The 25,626-nt window shown below is 52.5% G+C and overlaps 1 protein-coding gene across 1 annotated transcript in view; it reads right to left on the bottom strand.

The window, feature by feature from the left end:
- LOC119930315 (tubulin alpha-4A chain) overlaps positions 1-24,886 on the bottom strand; it is a 38,036-nt gene extending 13,150 nt beyond the window's left edge. Inside the window, exons 1-3 of the mRNA XM_038748667.1 lie at positions 24,804-24,886; positions 9,036-9,258; positions 2,426-2,574 (exon numbers count right to left, since the gene is read on the bottom strand). Coding sequence (XP_038604595.1) covers positions 2,426-2,574; positions 9,036-9,258; positions 24,804-24,806 — 375 coding nt within the window. The 5' untranslated portion in view covers positions 24,807-24,886. The remainder of the gene's footprint in view (positions 1-2,425; positions 2,575-9,035; positions 9,259-24,803) is intronic.
- Between the last annotated feature and the right edge of the window lie 740 nt (positions 24,887-25,626).

Raw genomic sequence — 25,626 nt, 5'->3', positions numbered from 1 at the left:
ACGACCAGCCAGCGGCCTAGGGGATCAGCTCTCGATCCATCAGTGCTACTTCTTGAGCGCTCCCTGTGCTGTACTAAGCGCCCGGGAGAGGACAGTACCCTATGCAGAGCACTGGTCTAAGCGCTTGGGAGAGGAAAACGCAACAATAAAAGGACGCATTCGCCGCCCACGACCAGCCAGCAGCCTAGGGGATCAGCTCTCAATCCATCAGTGCTATTTCTTGAGCGCTCCCTGTGCTGTACTGAGCGCCCGGGAGAGGACAGTACCCTATGCAGAGCACTGGTCTAAGCGCTTGGGAGAGGAAAACGCAACAATAAAAGGACGCATTCGCCGCCCACGACCAGCCAGCGGCCTAGGGGATCAGCTCTCGATCCATCAGTGCTACTTCTTGAGCGCTCCCTGTGCGCGGAGCGCTGTAGTAAGCGCCCGGGAGAGGACAGTACCCTATGCAGAGCACTGGTCTAAGCGCTTGGGAGAGGAAAACGCAACAATAAAAGGACGCATTCGCCGCCCGCGACCAGCCAGCAGCTTAGGGGAGCAGCTCTCAATCCATCAGTGCTACTTCTTGAGCGCTCCCTGTGCGCGGAGCGCTGTACTAAGCGCCTGGGAGAGGACAGTACCCTATGCAGAGCTTGGGAGAGGAAAACGCAACAATAAAAGGACGCATTCGCCGCCCACGACCAGCCAGCAGCCTAGGGGATCAGCTCTCAATCCATCAGTGCTTTTTCTTGAGCGCTCCCTGTGCTGTACTGAGCGCCAGGGAGAAGACAGTACCCTATGCAGAGTGCTGGTCTAAGCGCTTGGGAGAGGAAAACGCAACAATAAAAGGACGCATTCCCCGTCCGCGACCAGCCAGCAGCCTAGGGGATCAGCTCTCAATCCATCAGTGCTACTTCTTGAGCGCTCCCTGTGCGCGGAGCGCTGTACTAAGCGCCCGGGAGAGGACAGTACCCTATGCAGAGCACTGGTCTAAGCGCTTGGGAGAGGAAAACGCAACAATAAAAGGACGCATTCGCCGCCCACGACCAGCCAGCGGCCTAGGGGATCAGCTCTCGATCCATCAGTGCTACTTCTTGAGCGCTCCCTGTGCTGTACTAAGCGCCCGGGAGAGGACAGTACCCTATGCAGAGCACTGGTCTAAGCGCTTGGGAGAGGAAAACGCAACAATAAAAGGACGCATTCGCCGCCCACGACCAGCCAGCAGCCTAGGGGATCAGCTCTCAATCCATCAGTGCTATTTCTTGAGCGCTCCCTGTGCTGTACTGAGCGCCCGGGAGAGGACAGTACCCTATGCAGAGCACTGGTCTAAGCGCTTGGGAGAGGAAAACGCAACAATAAAAGGACGCATTCGCCGCCCACGACCAGCCAGCGGCCTAGGGGATCAGCTCTCGATCCATCAGTGCTACTTCTTGAGCGCTCCCTGTGCGCGGAGCGCTGTAGTAAGCGCCCGGGAGAGGACAGTACCCTATGCAGAGCACTGGTCTAAGCGCTTGGGAGAGGAAAACGCAACAATAAAAGGACGCATTCGCCGCCCGCGACCAGCCAGCAGCTTAGGGGAGCAGCTCTCAATCCATCAGTGCTACTTCTTGAGCGCTCCCTGTGCGCGGAGCGCTGTACTAAGCGCCTGGGAGAGGACAGTACCCTATGCAGAGCTTGGGAGAGGAAAACGCAACAATAAAAGGACGCATTCGCCGCCCACGACCAGCCAGCAGCCTAGGGGATCAGCTCTCAATCCATCAGTGCTTTTTCTTGAGCGCTCCCTGTGCTGTACTGAGCGCCAGGGAGAGGACAGTACCCTATGCAGAGTGCTGGTCTAAGCGCTTGGGAGAGGAAAACGCAACAATAAAAGGACGCATTCGCCGCCCACGACCAGCCAGCGGCCTAGGGGATCAGCTCTCGATCCATCAGTGCTACTTCTTGAGCGCTCCCTGTGCGCGGAGCGCTGTAGTAAGCGCCCGGGAGAGGACAGTACCCTATGCAGAGCACTGGTCTAAGCGCTTGGGAGAGGAAAACGCAACAATAAAAGGACGCATTCGCCGCCTGCGACCAGCCAGCAGCCTAGGGGAGCAGCTCTCGATCCATCAGGGCTATTTCTTGAGCGCTCCCTGTGCGCGGAGCACTGTACTAGGCGCCCGGGAGAGGACAGTACCCTATGCAGAGCTTGGGAGAGGAAAACGCAACAATAAAAGGATGCGTTCGCCGCCCGCGACCAGCCAGCAGCCTAGGGGATCAGCTCTCGATCCATCAGTGCTATTTCTTGAGCGCTCCCTGTGCTGTACTGAGCGCCCGGGAGAGGACAATACAGCAACAAGACACATTCACCGCCCGCAACGAGGCGCGGCGAGGCAGGTCGAGTCCCTGAGAGGCCGGGGGGGGACACGGGGGGGACCCCGGGCCCTCCCGCCACCCACCCCGAGACCCTCACCAGTTTGCGGATGCGATCGAGGACCGGGTCGATGATCTCCTTGCCGATGGTGTAGTGGCCGCGGGCGTAGTTGTTGGCGGCGTCCTCCTTGCCCGTGATGAGCTGCTCGGGATGGAAGAGCTGGCGGTAGGGACCGTTGCGGATCTCATCTGGACGGAGGGCGAGGAAAGGAGAAAGGGCGGTCAGGACGGCACGGATTGATTCATTCAATCAATCGTATTGATTGAGCGCCTACTGTGTGCGGAGCGCTGTGGGTTCATTCGGTCCTTCATTCATCCGTATGATTCATTCATTCATTCAATCGTATTGAGTGCTTACTGTGAGCAGAGCACTGTAGGTTCATTCATTCATTCAGTCGTATTGATTGAGCGCTTACTGTGTGCAGAGCGCTGTAGGTTCATTCATTCATTCAATCGTATTTATTGAGCGCTTACTGTGTGCAGAGCGCTGTAGGTTCATGCAGTCCTTCATTCATCCGTATTGATTCATTCATTCATTCAATCGTATCGATTGAGCGCCTGTGTGCAGAGCATTGTAGGTTCATTCAGTCCTTCATTCATCCGTATTGATTCATTCATTCATTCAATCGTATTGAGCGCTTACTGTGTGCAGAGCGCTGTAGGTTCATTCAGTCCTTCATTCATCCATTCATTCAATCGTATTGATTGAGCGCTTACTGTGTGCAGAGCACTGTAGGTTCATTCATTCATTCAGTCGTATTTATTGAGCACTTACTGTGTGCAGAGTGCTGTAGGTTCATTCAGTCCTTCATTCATCCACACTGATTCATTCATTCATTCAATCGTATTGACTGAGCGCTTACTGTGTGCAGAGCGCTGTAGGTTCATTCATTCAATCGTATTGATTGAGCGCTTACGTGTGCAGAGCGCTGTAGGTTCATTCATTCATTCAGTCGTATTTATTGAGCGCTTACTGTGTCCAGAGCGCTGTAGGTTCATGCACTCCTTCATTCATCCGTATTGATTCATTCATTCATTCAATCGTATCGATTGAGCACCTACTGTGTGCACAGCATTGTAGGTTCATTCAGTCCTTCATTCATCCGTATTGATTCATTCATTCATTCAATCGTATTGATTGAGCGCTTACTGTGTGCAGAGTGCTGTGGGTTCATTCAGTCCTTCATTCATCCATTCATTCAATCGTATTGATTGAGCACTTACTGTGTGCAGAGCGCTGTAGGTTCATTCATTCATTCAGTCGTATTTATTGAGCACTTACCGTGTGCAGAGCACTGTAGGTTCATTCATTCATTCAATCGTATTTATTGAGCGCTTACTGTGTGCAGAGCACTGTAGGTTCATGCAGTCCTTCATTCATCCGTATTGATTCATTCATTCATTCAATCGTATCGATTGAGCGCCTGTGTGCAGAGCATTGTAGGTTCATTCAGTCCTTCATTCATCCGTATTGATTCATTCATTCATTCAATCGTATTGATTGAGCGCTTACTGTGTGCAGAGCGCTGTAGGTTCATTCAGTCCTTCATTCATCCATTCATTCAATCGTATTGATTGAGCGCTTACTGTGTGCAGAGCGCTGTAGGTTCATTCATTCATTCAGTCGTATTTATTGAGCACTTACTGTGTGCAGAGTGCTGTAGGTTCATTCAGTCCTTCATTCATCCACACTGATTCATTCATTCATTCAATCGTATTGACTGAGCGCTTACTGTGTGCAGAGCGCTGTAGGTTCATTCATTCAATCGTATTGATTGAGCGCTTACGTGTGCAGAGCGCTGTAGGTTCATTCATTCATTCAATCGTATTTATTGAGCGCTTACTGTGTGCAGAGCACTGTAGGTTCATGCAGTCCTTCGTTCATCTGTACTGATTCATTCATTCATTCAATCGTATCGATTGAGCGCCTACTGTGTGCAGAGCGTTGTAGGTTCATTCAGTCCTTCATTCATCCATATTGATTCGTTCATTCATTCAATCAATCGTACTGATTGAGCGCTTACTGTGTACAGAGCGCTGTAGGTTCATTCAGTCCTTCATTCATCCATTCATTCAATTGTATTGAGTGCTTACTGTGCGCAGAGCGCTGTAGGTTCATTCATTCATTCATTCATTCAATCGTATTTATTGAGCGCTTACTGTGTGCAGAGCGCTGTAGGTTCATTCAGTCCTTCATTCATCCATACTGATTCATTCATTCATTCAATCGTATTGATTGAGCGCTTACTGTGTGCAGAGCGCTGTAGGTTCATTCAGTCCTTCATCCGTATTGATTCATTGATTCATTCAATCGTATTGTGTGCAGTGCACTGTAGGTTCATTCATTCATTCAGTCGTATTGATTGAGCGCTTACTGTGTGCAGAGCACTGTAGGTTCATTCACTCCTTCATTCATCCGTACTCATTCAGTCATTCATTCGTATTGACTGAGCGCTTACTGTGTGCAGAGCACTGTAGGTTCATTCATTCATTCAGTCGTATTTATTGAGCACTTACTGTGTGCAGAGCACTGTAGGTTCATGCAGTCCTTCATTCATCCATACTGATTCATTCATTCAATCGTAATGACTGAGCGCTTACTGTGTGCAGAGCACTGTAGGTTCATTCAGTCCTTCATTCATCCATATTGATTCATTCATACAATCGTATTGATTGAGCGCTTACTGTGTGCAGAGCACTGTAGGTTCATTCATTCATTCAATCGTATTGATTTGAGCGCTTACTGTGTGCAGAGGGCTGTAGGTTCATTCAGTCCTTCATCTGTATTGATTGATTCATTCATTCAATTGTATTGATTGAGCGCTTACTGTGTGCAGAGCGCTGTAGGTTCATTCAGTCCTTCACTCATCCGTACTGATCCATTCATTCATTCAATCGTATTGATTGAGCACTTACTGTGTGCAGAGTACTGTAGGTTCATTCATTCATTCAATCATATTGATTGAGCGCTTACTGTGTGCAGAGCGCTGTAGGTTCATTCAGTCCTTCACTCATCCGTACTGATTCATTCCTTCATTCAATCGTATCGATTGAGTGCTTACTGTGTGTAGAGCGCTGTAGGTTCATTCAGTCCTTCATTCATCCGTATTGATTCACTCATTCATTCAATCGTATTGATTGAGCGCTTACTGTGTGCAGAGCGCTGTAGGTTCAGTCAGTCCTTCATTCATCCATACTGATTCATTCATTCATTCAATTGTATTGAGCGCTTACTGTGTGCAGAGTACTGTAGGTTCATGCAGTCCTTCATTCATCCATACTGATTCATTCATTCATTCAATTGTATTTATTGAGCGCTTACTGTGTGCAGAGCACTGTAGGCTCATTCAGTCCTTCATTCATCCGTATTGATTCATTCATTCATTCAATCGTATTGATTGAGCTCTTACTGTGTGCAGAGCGCTGTAGGTTCATCATTCATTCAGTCGTATTGATTGAGCGCTTACTGTGTGCAGAGCGCTGTAGGTTCATTCAGGCCTTCATTCATCCGTACTGATTCATTCAATCGTATTGATTGAGCGCTTACTGTGTGCAGAGCGCTGTAGGTTCATTCAGTCCTTCATTCATCCGTACTGATTCATTCATTCATTCAATCGTATTGATTGAGCGCTTACTGTGTGCAGAGCGCTGTAGGTTCATTCACTCTTTCAATTGTAATGATTGATAATATGTATTGATTTAATAATTATTATTATAGAGACGGTCCCTACCGGATAACGGGCTCACAGTCTAGAAGGGGGAGACGGACGACAGAACAAAACAAAACCTCCCAGGCGCTCTGGCCACCCGGGAGGTTCATTCATTCATTCAATCGTATTTATTGAGCACTTACTGTGTGCAGAGCACCGGACTAAGCGCCTGCCCGCCCTCCCCAAGCCACTGGAAAGGAGAATAACAATAATAATAATAAATTAATGTACTTTTTAAGTGCTTATTATGCGCCAGGCACCGTTCTAAGTGCTGAGGTAATAATAATGTTGGTATTTGTTAAGCGCTTACTATGTGCCAAGCATTCATTCATTTCATTCATTCAATCGTATTTATTGAGCGCTTACTATGTGCAGAGCCCCACAGCACCTGGATATATGTTTGTACAGATTTATTACTCCGATTTATTTTACTTGTACATATTTATTCTATTTATTTTATTTTGTTGATATGTTTTGTTTTAGCGGGGCTCAGTGGAAAGAGCCCGGGCTTTGGAGTCAGAGGTCATGGGTTCGAATCCCAGCTCTGCCAATTGTCAGCCGTGTGACTCTGGGCAAGTCACTTCACTTCTCTGGGCCTCAGTTCCCTCATCTGTAAAATGGGGATTAAGACTATGAGCCCCCCGTGGGACAACCTGATCACCTTGTAACCTCCCCAGCACTTAGAACAGGGCTTTGCACATAGTAAGCACTTAATAAATGCCATTATTATTATTATTATTATTATTATTATTATTGTTGTTTTGTTGTCTGTCTCCCCCTTCTAGCCTGTGAGCCCGCTGTTGGGTAGGGACCATCTCTACATGTTGCCAACTTGGACTTCCCAAGCGCTTAGTACAGTGCTCTGCACACAGTAAGCGCTCAATAAATATGACTGTATGAATGAATAAATGCCATCATCATCATTATTATTATTATTATTACAGTGCCCAGCCCATAGTCAGCACTGAGCCCCCTCCTTCCTCTCCCCCTCCATCCCCCCCGCCTTACCTCCTTCCCCTCCCCACAGCACCTGGATATATGTATAGATGTTTGTACAGATTTATTACTCTATTTATTTATTGATTTTATTTGTACATATTTATTCTATTTATTTTATTTTGTTAATATGTTTTGTTTCATTCTCTGTCTCCCCCTTCTAGCCTGTGAGCCCGCTGTTGGGTAGGGACCGTCTCTAGACGTTGCCGACTTGGACTTCCCAAGCGCTTAGTCCAGTGCTCTGCACACAGTAAGCACTCAATCAATACAATTGAATGAATGAATGAATCCCTCCTGCCTTACCTCCTTCCCCTCCCCACAGCACCTGTATATATGTATAGATGTTTGTACGGATTTATTGCTCTATTTATTTTATTTGTACACATTCTATTTTATTTTCTTAATATGTTTGGTTTTGTTCTCTGTCTCCCCCTTCTAGACTGTGAGCCCGCTGTTAGGTAGGGACCGTCTCTAGACGTTGCCGACTTGTCCTTCCCAAACGCTTAGTCCAGTGCTCTGCACACAGTAAGCGCTCAATCAATACGATTGAATGATCGAATGAATCCCTCCTGCCTTACCTCCTTCCCCTCCCCACAGCACCTGTATATATGTATAGATGTTTGTACGGATTTATTACTCTATTTTATTTGTACATATTCTATTTTATTTTGTTAATATATGTTTTCTTTTGTCATCCGTCTCCCCCTTCTAGCCTGTGAGCCCACTGTCAGGTAGGGGCCGTCTCTAGATGTTGCCGACTTGTCCTTCCCAAGTGCTTAGTCCAGCGCTCTGCACACAGTCAGCGCTCAATCAATACGACTGAATGAATGAATGGCGGCCACCGTGGCTACCGTTATTTCCCCGGGCCGGCTGGCTCCAGGCCCGTGGCCTCGTCAATCCATCCCTCAATCGTATTTATTGAGCGCTGACTATGTGCAGAGCGCCGGACGAAGCGCTTGGGAAGTCCAAGTCGGCAACATAAAGAGATGGTCCCTACCCAATCAATCAATCAATCAATCGTATTTATTGAGCGCTTACTGTGTGCAGAGCACCGGACTAAGGGAAGTCCAAGTTGGCAACACAGAGAGACGGTCCCTACCCAACGGCGGGCTCCCTTCTGAGAGCTCACCTCCTCCAGGAGGCCTTCCCAGACCGAGCCCCTTCCTTCCTCTCCCCCTCGTCCCCCTCTCCATCCCCCCGTCTTACCTCCTTCCCTTCCCCACAGCACCTGTATATATGTATATATGGTTGTACATATTTATTACTCTATTTATTTATTTATTTTACTTGTACATTTCTATCCTACTTATTTTATTTTGTTGGTATGTTTGGTTCTGTTCTCTGTCTCCCCCTTTTAGACTGTGAGCCCACTGTTGGGTAGGGACTGTCTCTATGTGATGCCAATTTGTACTTCCCAAGCGCTTAGTCCAGTGCTCTGCACACAGTAAGCGCTCAATAAATACGATTGATTGATTGATTGATTGATTGATTGATTGTGCGTATTTATTACTCTATTTCTTTTACTTGTACCTATCTATTCTATTTATTTTATTTTGTTAGTAGGTTTGGTTCTGTTCTCCGTCTCCCCCTTCTAGCCTGTGAGCCCACTGTTGGGTAGGGACCGTCTCTAGATGTTGCCAGCTTGTATTTCCCGAGCGCTTAGTCTTTTTAGCCTGTGAGCCCACTGTTGGGCAGGGACTGTCTCTATGTGATGCCAATTTGTACTTCCCAAGCGCTTAGTACAGTGCTCTGCACATAGTAAGCGCTCAATAAATACGATTGATTGATTAGTCCAGTGCTCTGCACACAGTAAGCGCTCAATACGATAGATTGATTGATATTGATTGGAAGGGGGAGACGGACGACAAAACAAAACCTATTAACGCGATAAAATGAATAGACTTGATATGCCCCCCCCGCCAGTCCCGGCCCGGGGGGGCTCACCGATGACGGTGGGCTCCAGGTCCACGAAGACGGCGCGGGGCACGTGCTTGCCCGCCCCGGTCTCGCAGAAGAAGGTGGTGAAGGAGTCGTCCCCTCCGCCGATGGTCTTGTCGCTGGGCATCTGGCCGTCGGGCTGGATGCCATGCTCCAGGCAGTACAGCTCCCAGCAGGCGTTGCCCATCTGGACGCCCGCCTGCCCGACGTGGACGGAGATGCACTCGCGCTGCCGGGGAGACACCGACTAGGTCAGTCCGGACTAATCGATCGATCAGTCGTATTGATGGAGCGCTGACTGGGTGCACAGCACTGGACTAAGCGCTTGGGAAGTCCAAGAGAGACGGTCCCTACCCAGCAGCGGGCTCACAGTCTTAAAGGGGGAGATGGAGAACAAAACCAAACGTACTAACAAAATAACATCAATCAATCAATCAGTCGTATTTATTGAGCGCTTACTATGTGCAGAGCACTGGACTAAGCGCTTGGGAAGTACAGATTGGCATCACATAGAGACAGTCCCTACCCACCAGTGGGCTCACAGTCTAAAAGGGGGAGACAGAGAACAGAACCAAACATACCAACAAAATAAAAGAAGTAGGATAGAAATGTACAAGTAAAATAAATAAATAAATAAATAAATAGAGTAATAAATATGTACAACCATATATACATAAATAGAATAGATATGTACAAGTAAAATAAAATAAATAAATAGAGTAATAAATATGTACAAGCATATATCCTCCAGGAGGCCTTCCCAGACTGAGCCCCTTCCTTCCTCTCCCCCTTTCCACCCCCTGCATCTTACCTCCTTCCCTTCCCCACAGCACCTGTATAGATGTATAGATGTTTGTACAGATTTATTACTCTATTTATTTATTTTACTTGTACATATCTATTCTATTTATTTTTATTACTCTATTTATTTATTTATTTTACTTGTACATATCTATCCTATTTAGTTTATTTTGTTGGTATGTTTGGTTTTGTTCTCTGTCTCCCCCTTTTAGACTGTGAGCCCACTGTTGGGTAGGGACCGTCTCTATGTGTTGCCAATTTGTACTTCCCAAGCGCTTAGTACAGTGCTCTGCACATAGTAAGCGCTCAATAAATACGATTGATGATGATGATGATTTTATTTTGTTAGTATGTTTGGTTTTGTTCTCTGCCTCCCCCTTTTAGACTGCGAGCCCACTGTTGGGTAGGGACCGTCTCTATGTGTTGCCAATTTGTACTTCCCAAGCGCTTAGTCCAGTGCTCTGCACATAGGAAGCGCTCAATAAATACGATTGATGATGATGATGATTTTATTTTGTTAGTATGTTTGGTTTTGTTCTCTGCCTCCCCCTTTTAGACTGTGAGCCCACTGTTGGGTAGGGACTGTCTCTAGATGTTGCCAATTTGCACTTCCCAAGTGCTTAGTACAGTGCTCTGCACATAGTAAGTGCTCAATAAATATGATTGATGATGATGATGATGATGATAAGGGGGAGACAGACAACAAAACCAAACATATTAATAAAATAAAATAAATAGAATAGATATGTACAAGATAGAGTAATAAATCTGTACAAACATCTATACAGGTGCTGTGGGGAGGGGAAGGAGGTAAGATGGGGGGGATGGAGAGGGGGACGAGGGGGAGAGGAAGGAAGGGGCTCAGTCTGGGAAGGCCTCCTGGAGGAGGTGAGCTCTCAGTAGGGCCTTGAAGGGAGGAAGAGAGCCAGCTTGGCGGACTACTGACTGAGCGCCCACCGTGGCCACGCCACTGGACGCCCCTCCTTCCTCTCCATCCCCCCACCGCCTTACCTCCTTCCCTTCCCCACAGCACCTGTATAGATGTATAGATGTTTGTACGCATTTATTACTCTATTTATTTTACTTGTACCTATCTATTCTACTTATTTTATTTTGTTAATATGTTTGGCTTTGTTCTCTGTCTCCCCCTTCTAGACTGTGAGCCCGCTGTTGGGTAGGGACCGTCTCTCTTGGACTTCCCAAGCGCTTAGTACAGTGCTCTGCACACAGTAAGCGCTCAATAAATATGATTGATTGATTAACTGATTGATTGGATGTAGAGCTCGGGACAGAACAGACAGGTTCCCTGCCCACCGCGAGCTCCCGGCCTACGGGAAGTCGGGCCCCAGATTCATTCATCCGACTGTATTTTTTGATTCCTATTGTTCATCCATTCATTCAGTTGTATTTATTGAGCGCTTACTGTGTGCAGGGCACTGGACTAAGCGCTTGGGAAGTACAAGTGGGGAAGCAGCGTGGCCCAGTGGAAAGAGCCCGGGCTTTGGAGTCAGAGGCCGTGGGTTCAAATTCCGGCTCCACTGCTTGTCAGCTGGGTGACTTTGGGCAAGTCACTTCACTTCTCTGGGCCTCAGTGACCTCATCTGGAAAATGGGGATTAAGATTGTGAGCCCCATGTGGGACAACCTGATCACCTCGTACCGTCCCCAGCGCTTAGAACAGTGCTTTGCACATAGTAAGGGCTTAACAAATGCTATTAATATTATTATTATTATTATTATTATTATGATTCTCTGGGCCTCAGTTCCCTCATCTGGAAAATGGGGATGAAGACTGTGAGCCCCTCGTGGGACAACCTGATTACCTTGTATCCTCCCCAGCACTTAGAACGGTACTTTGCACATAGTAAGCGCTTAACAAATGCCATCATCATCATCATTATTATTATTATTCTCTGGGCCTCAGTTCCCTCATCTGGAAAATGGGGATGAAGACTGTGAGCCCCCCGTGGGACAACCCGATCCTAAAGCACTGTTCTAAGCGCTGGGGACGATACAAGGTGATCAGGTTGTCCCACGTGGGGCGCACAGTCTTCATCCCCATTTTCCAGATGAGGTCACTGAGGCCCAGAGAAGTGAAGTGACTGGCCCAAAGTCACCCAGCTGACAATTGGCAGAGCCGGGATTTGAACCCATGACCTCTGACTCTAAAGCCCCGGCTCTTGCCACTGAGCCACACTGCTTCTCTAATGTGGACGTAAGTGGGGCGGGGAGGGGGGGAGAAGAGGAGAGGAGGGCGCAGTCAGGGAAGGCCTCCTGGAGGAGGAGGGCCTTCAGTAATAATAATAAAATAATAATAATAATAATAATGGCATTTATTAAGTGCTTACTATGTGCAAATCACTGAGGCCCAGAGAAGTGAAGTGCTTGCCCAAAGTCACCCAGCTGACAGTTGGCGGAGCCAGGATTCGAACCCATGACCTTTGACTCCAAAGCCCGGGCTCTTTCCACTGAGCCACACTGCTTCTCCATACTAGGACACGTATTGTGATTTGCCAAGGGTTGCACACAGTAATAATAATAATAATAATAATAATAATAATAATTTATTAAGCGCTTACTATGTACAAAGCACTGTTCTAAGCGCTGGGGAGGTGACAAGGTGATCAGGTTGGCCCACGGGGGGCTCCCAGTCTTCAGCCCCATTTTCCAGATGAAGTCACTGAGGCCCAGAGAAGTGAAGTGACTTACCCAAAGTCACCCAGCTTGACAATTGGCAGAGCCGGGATTTGAACCCACGACCTCTGACTCCAAAGGCTGGGCTCTTTCCACCGAGCCACGCTCAGTAAGCGCTCAATACCCCAGATAGACTGATTGACAAACACCCCTTCCTCCCCCAAAGGACGGGCCCGTGTCCCGCCCCACAAACCAGAGGGAAGAGTTGCCTAACGATTATGCTATTTGCTAAGCGCTTCCTCTCTGCTGTAGAAAGCGCCGGGGGAGGTAGAATGCAATCTCCTAACTGTCACTCCTTGTGGGCAGGGAACGTGTCTACCAGTTCTGTTCTGTTGGACTCTCCCAAGCACTTAGTACAGTGCTCTGCTTCCCATCTGCCGGCACTGTACTAAGCGCCGGGGGAGGTAGAATGCAATCTCCTAAACCGTCAGCTCTTTGTGGGCAGGGAACGTGTCTACCAATTCTGTTCTGTTGGACAGAATTGTTGCCAACTTGTACTTTCCAAGCGCTTAGTACAGTGCTCTGCACACAGTAAGCGCTCAATAAATACGATTGATTGATTGATTGACTCTCCCAAGCGCTTAATACAGTGCTCTGCTTCCTATGTCTCCCCCTTCTAGACGGTGAGCCCACTGTTGGGTAGGGACCGTCTCTAGATGTTGCCAACTTGGACTTCCCAAGCGCTTAGTACAGTGCTCTGCACACAGTAAGCGCTCAATAAATACGATTGAATGAATGAATCTGCCAGCACTGTACTAAGCGCCGGGGGAGGTAGAATGCAATCTCCTAACTGTCACTCCTTGTGGGCAGGGAACGTGTCTACCCATTCTGTTCTGTTGGACTCTCCCAAGCGCTTAGTACAGTGCTCTGCTTCCCATCTGCCGGCACTGTACTAAGCGCTGGGGGAGGTAGAATGCAATCTCCTAAACCGTCAGCTCTTTGTGGGCAGGGAACGTGTCTACCAATTCTGTTCTGTTGGACAGAATTGTTGCCAACTTGTACTTCCCAAGCGCTTAGTACAGTGCTCTGCACACAGTAAGTGCTCAATAAATACGACTGATTGATTGATTGACTCTCCCAAGCGCTTAATACAGTGCTCTGCTTCCTATGTCTCCCCCTTCTAGGCGGTGAGCCCACTGTTGGGTAGGGACCGTCTCTAGATGTTGCCAACTTGGACTTCCCAAGCGCTTAGTACAGTGCTCTGCACACAGTAAGCGCTCAATAAATACAATTGAATGAATGAATGAATCTGCCAGCACTGTACTAAGCGCCCTGGGAGGTAGAATGCAATCTCCAAAACTGTCCGCTCCTTGTGGGCAGGGAACGTGTCTACCAATTCTGTTCCGTTGGACAGAACTGTTGCCAACTTGTACTTCCCCAGCGCTTAGTACAGTGCTCTGCACACAGTAAGTGCTCAATAAATACGACTGATTGATTGATTGACTCTCCCAAGCGCTTAGTACAGTGCTCTGCACACAGTAAGCGCTCAATAAATACGATTGATTGATTGATTGACTCTCCCAAGCGCTTAATACAGTGCTCTGCTTCCTATGTCTCCCCCTTCTAGGCGGTGAGCCCACTGTTGGGTAGGGACCGTCTCTAGATGTTGCCAACTTGGACTTCCCAAGCGCTTAGTACAGTGCTCTGCACACAGTAAGCGCTCAATAAATACGATTGAATGAATGAATGTATCTGCCGGCACTGTACTAAGCGCCGGGGGAGGTAGAATGCAATCTCCTAAACTGTCAGCTCCTTGTGGGCAGGGAATGTGTCTACCAATTCTGTTCTGGTGGACAGAATCGTTGCCAACTTGTACTTCCCAAGTGCTTAGTACAGTGCTCTGCACACAGTAAGTGCTCAATAAATACGATTGATTGATTGATTGACTCTCCCAAGCGCTTAGTACAGTGCTCTGCACACAGTAAGCGCTCAATAAATACGATTGATTGATTGATTGACTCTCCCAAGCGCTTAGTACAGTGCTCTGCACACAGTAAGCGCTCAATAAATACGATTGATTGATTGACTCTCCCAAGCGCTTAATACAGTGCTCTGCTTCCTGTCTCCCCCTTCTAGACTGTGAGCCCACTGTTGGGTAGGGACCGTCTCTATCTGTTGCCGACTTGTACTTTCCAAGCGCTTAGTACAGTGCTCTGCACACAGTAAGCGCTCAATAAATACGATTGAATGAATGAATGTATCTGCCGGCACTGTACTAAGCGCCGGGGGAGGTAGAATGCAATCTCCTAAACCGTCAGCTCCTTGTGGGCAGGGAACGTGTCTACCAGAGAGGCAGCGTGGCTCAGTGGAAAGAGCCCGGGCTTTGGAGTCCGAGGTCATGGGTTCAAATCCCGCCTCCACCAAGTGTCGGCTGTGTGACTTTGGGCAAGTCACTTCTCTGGGCCTCATTTCCCTCGTCTGTAAAATGGGGATTAAGACCGAGAGCCCCCCGTGGGACAACCTGATCACCTTGCAGTCAATCGTATTTATTGAGCGCTTACTGTATGCAGAGCACTGTACTAAGCGCTTAGTACAACTTGCAACTTCCCCAGCGCTTAGAACAGTGCTTTGCATATAGTAAGCGCTTAATAAATGCCATTATCATTATTATCATTGCCAGCTCTGTTCTGTTGGACTCTCCCTTGCATATCGTAAGCGCTTAATAAATGCCATTATCATTATTATCATTGCCAACTCTGTTCTGTTGGACTCTCCCAAGCGCTTAGTACAGTGCCCGGCGCACAGTAAGCGCTCAATCCATACCTTTGGTGGACTGATTTTTATTACAGTTTATAGACGGTAAGCTTCTTGCGGGCAGGGAATGGGTTTACTGGCTCTTCTAGGTCGTGTCCTCCCGACCGCTCAGTACAGTGCCCTGCACTCGGGAAGCGTTCAGTAAATACCCGGTGGGAGCGGATAGGATGCTGTCCTTGTCCCATGAGGGGGATCGCTGCCTAAATAGGATATAGGACACGGATTCAATCCCCAGTTGAGCAGTGGCACTTATTTAGCTCTTAAGAAGACATGCAGGGAATGTGCCTCCCAACTCTGTCTAATCAATCAATCAATCGTATTTATTGAGCGCTTACTGTGTGCGGAGCACTGTACTAAGCGCTTGGGAAGTCCAAGTTGGCCACATCTAGAGACGGTCCCTACCCAACAGTGGGCTCACAGTCTTAAAAGGGGGAGACAGAGAACCAAACCAGACATACTAACAAAATAAAATAAATAGAATAGATATGTACGAGTAAAATAGAGTAATAAATATGTACAAACATATATACAGGTGCATATTACTAATAATAATAACAGTAATAATAAAGCTGATAATAATGGTAATTTTAATAATAATAATAATAATGATGGGATTTGTTAAGCACTTACTATGTGCCAAGCACTGTTCTAAGCGCTGGGGGCATACAAGGTGATCAGGTTGTCCCACATGGGGCTCACAGTCTTCATCCCCATTTGACAGATGAGGGAACTGAGGCCCAGAGAAGTGAAGTGACTTGCCCAAAGTGACACAGCTGACAAGGGGCGGAGGCGGGATTCGAACCCATGACCTCGGACTCCAAAGCCCGGGCTCTTTCCAATGAGCCACGCTGCTTCAATCTTACTCCCCATTTTACAGATGAGGGAACTGAGGCCCAGAGAAGTGAAGTGACTTGTCCAAAGTTATACAGCTGACAAGGGGGGGAAGTGGGATTCGAACCCATGACCTCAGACTCCAAAGCCCGGGCTCTTTCCACTGAGCCACGCTGCTTCAGTCCTAATCCCCATTTTACAGATGAGGGAACTGAGGCCCAGAGAAGTGAAGTGACCTGCCCAAAGTGACACAGCTGACAAGGGGCGGAGGCGGGATTCGAACCCATGACCTCGGACTCCAAAGCCCGGGCTCTTTCCACTGAGCCACGCTGCTTCAGTCTTACTCCCCATTTTCCAGATGAGGGAACTGAGGCCCAGAGAAGTGAAGTGACTTGCCCAAAGTTACACAGCTGACAAGGGGCGGAGGCGGGATTAGAACCCATGACCTCGGACTCCAAAGCCCGGGCTCTTTCCACTGAGCCACGCTGCTTCTCTAAGTAAGCGCTTATTTTTTAATGCTTACTATGTGCCAGGCACCGTTCTAAGCGCTGGGGAGGATACAAGGTGATCAGGTTGTCCCACATGGGGCTCACAGTCTTCATCCCCATTTTACAGATGAGGGAACTGAGGCCCAGAGAAGTGAAGTGACTTGCCCAACGTTACACAGCTGACAAGGGGCAGAGGCGGGATTAGAACCCATGACCTCGGACTCCCAAGCCCGGGTTGTCCCATGTGGAGCTCACAGTCTTAATCCCCATTTTCCAGATGACGTAATTGAGGCCTAGAGAAATGAAGTGACTTGCCCAAGGTCACGAAGCTGACAAGGGGCGGAGCTGGGATTAGAACCCATGACCTCGGACTCCCAAGCCCAGGTTGTCCCACGTGGGGCTCACAGTCTTCATCCCCATTTTACAGATGAGGGAACTGAGGCCCAGAGAAGTGAAATGACTTGCCCAAGGTCACAAAGATGACAAGGGGCGGAGGCCGGATTAGAACCCATGACCTCGGACTCCCAAGCCCGGGTTGTCCCATGTGGAGCTCACAGTCTTAATCCCCATTTTCCAGATGAAGTCACTGAGGCCCAGAGAAGTGAAGTGACTTGCCCAAGGTCACGAAGCTGACAAGGAGCGGAACCGGGATTAGAACCCATGACCTCGAACTCCCAAGCCCGGGTTGTCCCATGTGGAGCTCACAGTCTTCATCCCCATTTTATAGATGAAGTCACTGAGGCCCAGCAAAGTGAAATGACTTGCCCAAGGTCACGAAGCTGACAAGGGGTGGAGGTGGAATTAGAACCCATGACCTCAGACTCCCAAGCCTGGGTTGTCCCACGGGGGGCTCCCAGTCTTCATCCCCATTTTCCAGATGAGGTCACTGAGGCCCAGAGAAGTGAAGTGACTTGCCCAAAGTCACACAGCTGACAAGGGGCGGAGCCAGGATTAGAACCCATGACCTCGGGCTCCCAAACCCGGGTTGTCCCACGTGGGGCTCCCAGTCTTCATCCCCATTTTCCAGATGAGGTCACTGAGGCCCAGAGAAGTGAAGTGACTTGCCCAAGGTCACACAGCTGACAAGGAGCGGAGCTGGGATTAGAACCCATGACCTCGAACTCCCAAGCCCGGGTTGTCCCATGTGGAGCTCACAGTCTTCATCCCCATTTTATAGATGAGGTCACTGAGGCCCAGCAAAGTGAAATGACTTGCCCAAGGTCACGAAGCTGACAAGGAGCGGAGCCGGGATTAGAACCCATGACCTCGAACTCCCAAGCCCGGGTTGTCCCATGTGGAGCTCACAGTCTTCATCCCCATTTTATAGATGAAGTCACTGAGGCCCAGCAAAGTGAAATGACTTGCCCAAGGTCACGAAGCTGACAAGGGGCGGAGGCGGAATTAGAACCCATGACCTCGGACTCCCAAGCCCGGGTTGTCCCATGTGGAGCTCACAGTCTTAATCCCCATTTTCCAGATGAGGGAACTGAGGCCCAGAGAAGTGAAGTGACTTGCCCAAAGTCACACAGCTGACAGGGGGCGGAGGCGGAATTAGAACCCATGACCTCGGACTCCCAAACCCGGGTTGTCCCACGTGGGGCTCCCAGTCTTCATCCCCATTTTCCAGATGAGGTCACTGAGGCCCAGAGAAGTGAAGTGACTTGCCCAAAGTCACACAGCTGACAAGGGGCGGAGGCGGGATTAGAACCCATGACCTCGGACTCCCAAACCCGGGTTGTCCCACGGGGGGCTCCCAGTCTTCATCCCCATTTTCCAGATGAGGTCACTGAGGCCCAGAGAAGTGAAGTGACTTGCCCAAAGTCACACAGCTGACAAGGGGCGGAGGCGGGATTAGAACCCATGACCTCGGACTCCCAAACCCGGGTTGTCCCACGGGGGGCTCCCAGTCTTCATCCCCATTTTCCAGATGAGGTCACTGAGGCCCAGAGAAGTGAAGTGACTTGCCCAAAGTCACACGGCAGGTCTCCACCCGCCCCCCCTTCCCGTTAGTGGCACTTATTGAGCGCTTACTGTGTGCAGAGCACTGTACTAAGTGCTCGGGAGAGGACAGCGTAACAGAGTTGACAGACCTATTCCCTGCCCACAGAGAGCTTATTCATTCATTCATTCGTATTTATTGAGCGCTTACTAGCACTGTACTAAGCGCTTGGGAAGTACAAGTCGGCAACACAGAGACGGTCCCTACCCAACAATGGGCTCACAGTGTATGCTCTAGAGGAAAAAGCCCGGGCTTGGGGGACAGAGGTCGTGGGTTCGAATCCCGGCTCTGCCGCTTGTCAGCTGGGTGACTTTGGGCAAGTCACCTCACTTCTCACATGAGAAGCAGCGTGGCTCAGTGGAGAGAGCCCGGGCTTTGGAGTCAGAGGTCATGGGTTCGAATCCCAGCTCCGCCACATGTCTGCTGTGTGACCTTGGGCAAGTCACTTCACTTCTCTGAGCCTCGGTGACCTCATCTGTAAAATGGGGATTAAGACTGTGAGCCCCACGTGGGACAACCTGATCACTTTGTACCCCCCCCAAGCGCTTAGAACAGTGCTTTGCACATAGTAAGCGCTTAACAAATGCCAACATTATTATTATTATTATTCTCGGGGCCTCAGTCACCTCATCTGTAAAACGGGGGTGAAGACCGTGAGCCCCACGGACGATAACCTGATCACCTTGGATCTCCCCCGGCGCTTAGAACAGTGCTTGGCACATAGTACGTGCTTAACAAATACCTTCATTATTATTAATAATAATAATAATGCTTACTATGCCCCGGGCACTGTACTAACCGCTGGAGTGGATCCAAGCAAACAATAATAATAATGGCATTTATTAAGCGCTTACTATGTGCAAAGCACCGTTCTGAGCGCTGGGGAGGTTACAAGGTTGTCCCACGGGGGGCTCACCGTCTTCATCCCCATTTTCCAGATGAGGTCACTGAGGCCCAGAGAAGTGAAGTGACCGGCCCAAGGTCACACAGCTGACAACTGGCGGAGCCAAACGGGGCCAAGCAAATGGGGTCGGACGCCAGTCCCCGTCCCTCGGGCCTTCACCCGTTTTGGACAGATGAGGTCACTGAGGCCCGGAGAAGTGAAGTGTTGCCAACTTGTCCTTCCCAAGCGCTTAGTCCAGTGCTCTGCACACAGTAAGCGCTCAATAAATACGACTGAATGAATGCAGTGACTCGCCCAGGGTCACCCGGCAGACACAACGGCGTCGCCGGGATTCGGACCCGCGTCCTTCTGACTCCGAGGCTCGGGCGAGTAGGCCGCGCTGCCGGGAAGCGTCACCCCCGCACGGCCTGGGAGACCCTGATAATAATAAAAATAATAATAATAATAATAATAATAATAATAATAATAATAATAATAATAATAATAATAATGATGGCATTTATTAAGCGCTTACTATTTTTTTAATGGCATTTATTAAGCGCTTACTATGTGCAAAGCACCCTTCTAAGTGCTAGGGAGGATACAAGGTGATCGGGTTGTCCCACGGGGGGCTCGCAGTCTTCGTCCCCATTTGACAGATGAGGGAACTGAGGCCCAGAGAAGTGAAGTGACTGGCCCAAAGTCACCCAGCTGACAATTGGCGGAGCCGGGATTTGAACCCATGCCTCTGACTCCAAAGCCCGGGCTGTTTTCCCACTGAGCCACGCCTGATGCCAAGGTGACTCACCTTCCCGGCCCGCTGGGCGCCCGGGCCCGACAGACGGACGGGGGAGGAGGCTCCTATGGCCCCCCCCCCGGCTTTGGACGTGGGTGCCCGCCCTCATCAACTTGTCCTTCCCAAGCGCTTAGTCCAGTGCTCTGCACACAGTGAGCGCTCAATAAATACGATTGAATGAATGAATCATGGGGGGCAGAGGTGAGGCCAGGTCCAGCCCGGGCCTGCCAGGGCAGGGGCTGGGGGGCAGATGCCCGGTATTACCCCGGTGGGCGCGGGCTGGGGGGGGGGGGTCTCTGCCCCCCCCCCCCCAAGGCTGGCATTAACCCGTGAAAGGCCGCCAAATATTCCCGAGAGGAGCTGGCCCCCCACACCTGGCCCAAGGGGGACGGGGGCGCCCCGTGCCCCCTCTGCGGCCCAAACAGCCCCCCCACCCCCTCCCTCCTCCTTCTCCCCTAGTCCTCCCGCCCCAAGGCTTCCTCCTCTTCCTCCTCCCCCTATTGCCCCCAACCCCATTTCCCCCTCCCCGATTCCCTCCTCCCCCCCCCATTCCCCCGGCAAACCCCCTCCTCCCTCCCCCCCCCCCCAACTCGGAATGCTAGGGGGCATTCCTCCTGCCCCGTAGCCGCCCCCAGATCCCCTCCTCTTCTTCCTCCCCCATTCTTCCCCCAACCCCCTCCAACCCCCTCCTCTCCCCAGGTCCCCCTCCTCTCCGTCCTCCCCCTATTCCCCCCAGACGGCCTCCTCTTCCTCTCCCCCCCAAACCCCAACCCCTCTATTCCTCCCAAACCCCCTCCTCCTATTCCCCTCAACCCCCTCTTCCCCTTCCTCTTATCCCCCAAACCCCTCCTCTTATTCCCCCCAACCCCCTCTTCCCCCTCTTATTTCCTCCAAACCCCCTCCTCTTATTCCCCCCAAACTCCCTCTTCCCCGTCCTATTTCCCCCAAACCCTCTCCCTTTATTCCCCCCAACCCCCTTCTTCCCCCTCCTATTCCCCCCAAACCCCTCGTATTTCCCCCAAACCCCCTCCTCTTATTCCCAACTCCCTCTTCCCCCTCCTATTTCCCCCCAAACCCCCTCCTCTTATTCCCCCAAACCCCCTCTTCCCCCTCCTCTTATTCCCCCCAAACCCCTCTTATTTTCCCCCCAACCCCCCTCCTCTTATTTCCCCCCAAAGCCCCCCCTTATTCCCCCCAACCCCCTCCTCTTATTCCCCCCAACCCCATCTTCCCCCTCCTATTCCCCCCAAACCCCTCCTATTTCCCCCCAACCCCCCCTCCTATTTGCCCCCCAATCCCCCTCCTCTTATTCCCCCCACCCACCCCCACCCACCCCTTCCCCCTCCCCCTCTTCCTTCCCCCCCTTCCCTCCCGGGGCTATTTCCAGCTGGGCCGGCCGGGTTGGGTTTCAGATCCCGGGGAGCTATAAATATTGCCCCGCCGCCCCTTCCCCTTCCCCCCCAAACCCTCTGCAAGGCGGGGCTCAGCCGCAAGAGCCCCGGGCCCGGCCCTCAGAGGTCGTGGGTTCGAATCCCGACCCCGACACTCGTCCACTGGATGACTCGGGGCAAGTCCCTTCACTCCTCTGGAAAACGGGGGTGAAGACTGGGAGCCCCCCCGCCCCCCCACGTGGGACCACCTGATGACCCTGTCAATCCCCCGGCGCTTAGTACAGTGCTCGGCACGTAGGAAGCGTTTAACAAATGCCATCATTAGTATTATCATAATTATTAATAAACTCCACCTCCTCCGAGAGGCCCCCCCGGACCTCCCCTCCCGCTCTGGGGGGCTTCCCTCGGCCCCCCTCGGGCCGGACCCCTTCTGCCCCCCCCCAATTTCCCCGGACCTCGACTTCTCGACTTGCCTGACCGCTGGGCCCCGGCCTCTCCCCAGCGCTTAGCTCAGTGCTCGGCGCACAGGAGGAGCTCAATAAATACCCCTCATCGACTGCTTGGGGGTCCGGCCGGGCCGGGGAGGGAATTGGGGCTGGGGTGCGGGGGGGAGAGCAGGAGTTTTTTGGGGGGGTCCGGGGGAGGCCTAAGACGTGGGAAGGAGAAAAGTGGGGTTCAGAAGGGAGAGAAGCAGGACTTTTTGGGGGGGGGGTCCAAGGAAGCCCCGAAAAAGTGGGGTTCAGAAGGGAGGGAAGCAGGACTTTTTTGGGGGGGGGCCCGGGGAAAATGGGGGAGAAGGGAGACGTGGGGGCTGGGGGAGAGAAGCAGGGATTTTGGGGGGAAAGAAGCAAGGATTTTGGGGGGGACCGGGGGCAGCCCGAGGAAAATGGGGGGAAGGGGAGGAGTGGGGGTCGGCGGAGAGAAGCAAGGATTTTGGGGGGGCTGGGGGAACCCCGGGGGAAATGGGGGGGAAGGGAAGAAGTGGGGGTCGGGGGGAGAGAAGCAGGGGGTTTTTGGGGGGGGCTGCGGGAACCCCGAGGGAAATGAGGGGAAAGAAGCAAGGATTTGGGGGGGCTCCGGGGGGGGGGGGGGCCGAGAAAAATCCGGGGAAGGGGAGAAGTGGAGGTCAGGGGGGAGAGAAGCAGGGTTTTGGGGGGGGGGCTGAAGGGATCCCGAGGGAAATGGGGGGAAATAAGCAAGGATTTTAGGGGGGGCCCGGGGGGGCCTCGAGGAAAATCAGGGGAAGGGGAGAAGTGGAGGTCAGGGGGGAGAGAAGCAGGGTTTTTTGGGTGGGGGGCTGAAGAGACCCCGAGGGAAATGGGGGGGAAATAAGCAAGGATTTTGCGGGGGGGGGGGGTCCGGCGGGGCCTCAGGGAAAATGAGGGGAAGGGGGGAAGTGGAGGTCAGGGGGGAGAGAAGCAGGATTTTGGGGGGGCTGAAGGGACCCCGAGGGAAATGGGGGGGGAATAAGCAAGGATTTTTTTGGGGGGGGGGGGGTCCGGCGGGGCCTCAGGGAAAATGAGGGGAAGGGGGGAAGTGGTGGTCAGGGGGGAAAGAAGCAGGATTTTGGGGGGGCTGAGGGACCCCGAGGGAAATGGGGGGAAATAAGCAAGGATTTTTTTGGGGGGGGGGGTCCGGCGGGGCCTCAGGGAAAATGAGGGGAAGGGGGGAAGTGGGGGTCGGGGGGGAGAGAAGCAGGGTTTTTGGGGGGGCTTAAGGGACCCCGAGGGAAATGGGGGGGAAAGAAGCAAGGATTTGGGGGGGGGGGGGGGGTCCGGCGGGACCTCAGGGAAAATGAGGGGAAGGGGAGAAGTAGAGGTCGGGGGGGAGAAAAGCAGGGTTTTGGGGGGGGCTGAAGGGACCCCGAGGGATATGGGGGGGGGGAAATAAGCAAGGATTTGGGGGGGGGGGGTCCGGCGGGGCCTCGGGGAAACTGAGGGGAAGGGGGAAGTGGGGGGTCAGGAGGGGAGAGAAGCAGGGTTTTTGGGGGGGCTGCAGGAATCCCGAGGGAAATGGGGAGAGAAGCAGGGGGCTTGGGGGGGGGGTCTCGGGGGAGCCTCGAGGAAAATGGGGGGAAGGGGAGAAGTGGGGGTCGGGGGGAGAGAAGCAGGGTCTTGGGGGGCTGCGGGAACCCCGAAATAGGGGGAAAGAAGCAAGGATTTTGTGGGGCGGCCCGAGGAAAATGGGGGGAAGGGAGAAGCAGGGGTTTTCTTGGGGGGGCTGGGGGAACCCCGAGAAAAACGGGGGAAAGAAGCAAGGACTTTGGGGGGGGCTGGGGGAACCCCGAGGAGCAGGGAAGCAGGGGATTTGGGGGGGGGGCCCGGAGGAAAAGAGGGGGAAGGGGAGAAGTGGGGGTCGGGGAGCAGGTGGGGTTTGGGGGCAGCGATTTTTGGGGGGGCTGGGGGAGCCCTGAGGAGCAGGGAAGCAGGGAATTTGGGGGGGTCCCGGAGGAAAAGAGGGGGGAGGGGAGAAGTGGGGGGTCAGAGGAGCAGGTGGGGTTTGGGGGGAGCCTCGAGGAAAATGGGGGGAAGGGAGAAGCAGGGATTTTTGGGGGGCTGCGGGAACCCCGAGAAAAACGGGGGACAGAAGCAAGGACTTTGGGGGGGGGGCCGAGGAAAACAGGGGGAAGGCAGAAGCAGGTTTTTTGGGGGGGCTGGGGGAACCCTGAGGAGCAGGGAAGCAGGGGATTTGGGGGGGGTCCCCGGAGGAAAAGAGGGGGGACGGGAGAAGTGGGGGGTCAGAGGAGCAGGTGGGGTTTGGGGGGGAAGGGAGAAGCAGGGATTGGGGGGGCGGCTGCGGGAACCCTGAGGAGCAGGGAAGCAGGGGATTTGGGGGGGGGGGGCCGGAGGAAGAGGGGGGAGGGGAGAAGTGGGGGTTCGGAGGAGCAGGTGGGGGGCCTCGAGGAAAATGGGGGCCAGAGAAGCAGGGCTTTTTGGGGGGGGCTGCGGGAACCCCGAAAAAAACGGGGGACAGAAGCAAGGACTTTGGGGGGGGCCCGAGGAAAACAGGGGGAAGGGAGAAGCGGGGTTTTTTGGGGGGGCTGGGGGAACCCTGAGGAGCAGGGGGGATTGGGGGGGGGGGTCCCGAGGAAGAGGGGGGGGAGGGGAGAGGCGTGGGGTCAGGGAAGCAGGCACTCACCATGACGGCTGTGGGCGGCGGAGGGACAAGACGGAGGGCACCACGGGGGGGACGAGACGACACGGAGCACGGGACCGGCCGGGGAGCAATGCGCCGCCCGCACTGCCGCAGCCACCTTAGAAGGAGGGGGACCGGGGGGGGGGGGGGGACAAGCCCCGCCCCCTTTCCCACCAAGACAAGCCACGCCCCTTCCCCCCCCCAGCACAGACGGGACTGTCCCCCTGCAGGACAGGCACGACCCCCCCCCACCCACGAAGCCACGCCCCCTTTCCCACGAAGCCACGCCCCTGCGGGACAGACACGGCCCTTCCGAAGCCACGCCCCCTTTTCGAAGCCACGCCCCTTCCCAAGCACGCCCCCTACAGGACAGGCGCGACCCCCCGAAGCCACGCCCCCTCCCGAAAGCCCCCCCCCCTTCCCAAGCCCGCCCCCTGCGGGACAGGGACGCCCCTCCCCGAGCCACGCCCCTTTCCGAAGCCACGCCCTTCCCAAGCACTCCCCCTACAGGACAGCCACGACCCTCCCCGAAGCCACGCCCCCTGTCCGAAGCCGCGCCCCTTCCCAAGCACGCCCCCTACCGGACGGACGCGACCCCCGAAGCCACGCCCCCTTTCCGAAGCCACGCCCCTTCCCAAGCACGCCCCCTACAGGGCGGACGCGACCCCCCCGAAGCCACGCTCTTTTCGAAGCCACGCCCCCTGCCGCGGCTTCGCCCAAACACGCCCCCTACAGGACAGACACGACCCTCCCAGAAGCCACGCCCCCTTCCCCACGAGGACACGCCCCCTACAGTGCAGACACGACCCGGAAGCCACGCCCCCTT

This window comes from Tachyglossus aculeatus, chromosome 1, assembly GCF_015852505.1.
Source record: "Tachyglossus aculeatus isolate mTacAcu1 chromosome 1, mTacAcu1.pri, whole genome shotgun sequence".
Lineage (NCBI taxonomy): Eukaryota > Metazoa > Chordata > Mammalia > Monotremata > Tachyglossidae > Tachyglossus > Tachyglossus aculeatus.
Note: the sequence above shows the minus strand (reverse complement) of the source record. Positions and strands in the feature narration are given on the sequence as shown.